The 3,219-nt window shown below is 48.0% G+C and overlaps 1 protein-coding gene across 1 annotated transcript; it reads left to right on the forward strand.

Moving 5' to 3' along the window:
• The first annotated feature begins 321 nt into the window (after positions 1-321).
• LOC133758632 (olfactory receptor 2AJ1) lies at positions 322-1,266 on the forward strand. Its single transcript, XM_062189835.1, has one exon. It carries the CDS (start codon positions 322-324, stop codon positions 1,264-1,266), a length of 945 nt encoding a protein of 314 aa, XP_062045819.1.
• The last annotated feature ends 1,953 nt before the right edge of the window (positions 1,267-3,219 follow it).

Below are 3,219 nucleotides of genomic sequence, written 5' to 3' on the forward strand. Positions count from 1 at the left end.
GGACAAGGGGCTCACTGTGGGGCGGGAACTGCAGGTACATGGTGAGAGGGACATGGGAGAGCACCTGGCCCCAGAGTGGTCTGAGCAGCCGAGGTCTGGAGGCTCAGGGAGGAGCCCGGGGCCCACACAGTGCAGGAGCCTCGTCACTTCTACACAGGCTCCGAGCACGTTGTGTGCAAGTGGATGCCTCCAAACCCAGCTGACAACGCGTCAGCAGCCAGCTCTGATTATGTGGACAGGGATGACAGAACTGACAGGGCCCAGCTCCGGCCTTCTGTCCCTCCACTTGCCTGTCTTCCCGCAGGTGGAGCAGCAGCCCCAATGCAGGGCGGCGAGAACCACAGCCTCGGCAGCGACTTCACTCTGCTGGGACTCTTCTCCTCCCGCCAGGCCAGCCGGGTCTTCTTCCCATTCCTAGTCTCCATCTTTGTGCTGACGGTGACAGAAAACGCGTTCATGATCTCGCTCATCCGCAGGGACCGGAGGCTCCACAGCCCGATGTACCTCTTGCTCAGCCACCTGTCCCTCATGGACATCTTGCACAGTTCCAACATCGTCCCCAAGATGATCGCCGACTTCCTGTCGGGCAGCAGGACCATTTCGTTTGCAGGCTGTGGGCTTCAGGTGTTTCTGTCCCTCATCCTGCTGGGCGGTGAGTGCCTCCTCCTGGCGGCCATGTCCTGTGACCGCTACGTGGCCATCTGCCACCCACTGCACTACCCCGTGCTGATGAACGAGAAGACGGCCGTTTTCCTGGCTGGGGGTGCCTGGCTCGTGGGGCTCCTCAACTCCACGGTTCACACGGCTTCTGTTCTCCTTTTCCCCTTCTGTGGCTCCAGGGCCATTGACCACTTTTTCTGTGAGGTCCCCGCCATGCTGAAGTTGTCCTGTGCAGACACATCGCGCTATGAGCGCGGCGTCTTCGTGAGTGGCATCATCTTCTTGCTTGTTCCTTTCTGCATGATCTCTGCGTCGTATGGCCGGATTCTTCACACCGTGCTCCAGATGAGATCCTCAGAGGCGCGGAAGAAGTCCTTCTCCACCTGCTCCTTCCACATGGTCGTGGTGGGGATGTACTACGGGCCCTTTATTTTCACCTACATGCGACCCAGGTCCTACCACAGCCCCGGGCAGGACAAGCTCCTGGCCATCTTCTACACCATCGTCACCCCCACACTCAACCCTGTCATCTACAGCTTCAGGAACAGGGACGTTCTGGCGGCAATGAAAACCATGCTTGGAAGTCACTTCCTGCGTGAGAAGTGAACCCTGTGTTCCCATGATTTCCCTGTTAACACAGCAGGATGTCCACTGAGGGTTTCTCCTGAAAGCAAATAAAAGCTTTGAACGCCCCATGTGTGGGAAGAAGTGGATGCTTCCAAGCCCTGATAGTTATTAAGTTGTGACATGTCTTGGTTTTTAAACTCAGGAGAGTATACTTGCACTTGCTTCTGTGATACTAATCACCCAGGTGCTATAAACTCCACTTGAAGTCTCCATTGTTCATCACTGAACTTGCTTGGACATCTCTGCTTTTTAAAGTGAGAAACATACATAAACACACAATACATACATGTAAAATACATATATACACGATTATAGTGAAATCAAGTTACTTTCTGCTGGAATCAAAATTATCATGTTTTTAAGAATATCCTGAAGTCATCTTGCTTTATATATATATATATATATATATATATATATATACACACACACACACACATATTCAGGCACAATTGATCCACAACCAATATTATAATAAAGAAAATAAATAAATGTTCCTATTTAGAATTCAATTAAATGACTATACCAAAACCTAAAAACATCACAGTTTATTGTGGCAAATGCTTGATTTAATTTTATTATAGCATATTAACTAAATATGTATTAAATAAACATCACAAAATGTTTAACTACATGTGAAGGGATTGTTTAAAGCTTTAATGGATGAAACATTATTTTGCCTTTCACAATGGGATACTTTAAAACATCAAGGATGTTAACTAAGTTTTGGTGAATTTGACATTATACTATATTGTAGTTGGACATGAAATATGGCACCAAAATATTAAAATGAATTGGTCCCAGCCAGCAGATCAAGGAGCTCTCATCACAAAGCTGAATTCCAGTGGCGAGAGTGGAAATAAGAACAGGTACGACCCTTGTCCTCGCTGAGAAAATCAAATGAGACTATTGAATACATCATTAAATTATCTTCTGAAATCATGTTTGCTGATGTGGAGTTTGAGGACATGTAATAAACGACTCTTGCATAGCAGCAAAGACTTTCCAGTCTGGAGATTCGGGTTTTTCTGGCTTGCTTCTGTCCTGCAGCCTCCTCCTGTCCCTGGTGGGCTGCACTAGGAGAAGAAGGGAAAATTCTCTGCCACGATAGCTTATGCAGCTATTTCTAGGAGTTGAAAGTTCACTACAGACACTGGTGTTAAAAGCATTCGCATCGTATGCTGTCCATTTTTAAAGCCTCTTTTTGCGTTTGCGAGAGTCCTGACTGGGATCTGATCAGGGTGGTGAAGCTGAGAGCCAAGTCATTGCTGTCGGCAACAGGAGAAAATCCTGCCTCGGCGGAACAGACCTGAGGAAGGTAGACACCTGTAAGTCAGAACTCCGAGACCTTCAAGCTCCAGACGAATATGCAGCAGCAGCAGCGGGAACTGCCGGGGGGCTAACAGAACACAGACAGGGTGTCACTGAGATTGAGGAGAGCATAAAACTTCCCGGCAGAAAACACATAGTGACTGACACAGAGCAGCAAGGAATTCGAGGCCGAGAGTAGGAATGGTATCTGAAACACACGGAGCCTTCCACTATGTAATCAGCAGTGCATTAGAAAACCAATGTCCCTCACACTCTGCAGTGTGACGTTCCCTGCCAGCCTCTCCTCCCATACAGAAATACAGGGCTGGGAAACTAGAGTCAGAAAAAGTCAGGTCACCCTGGGTGCGTTCAGACGGCCGGTCCACACGAGCAGGGGCCATGGTCCATTCCAAGACGGACCTTGGTGATTTCCTCCCACGGGACCCCTTTCTTTCCCCTACTGCTAGGTTTCTCCATATATCAACAGATGTGAATAAATTCATTAAAATAATACAGTTACTCAAGTAATTATTTCAGCAAAATGCTATATTGCTTTGAGTCTAGGTTGTCTAAGCCAGCTTCTCCAGCAAACCGCTCAATCAGTCACGTAACTCACATAAACAC

This window comes from Lepus europaeus, chromosome 4, assembly GCF_033115175.1.
Source record: "Lepus europaeus isolate LE1 chromosome 4, mLepTim1.pri, whole genome shotgun sequence".
In the NCBI taxonomy this organism is placed as follows: domain Eukaryota; kingdom Metazoa; phylum Chordata; class Mammalia; order Lagomorpha; family Leporidae; genus Lepus; species Lepus europaeus.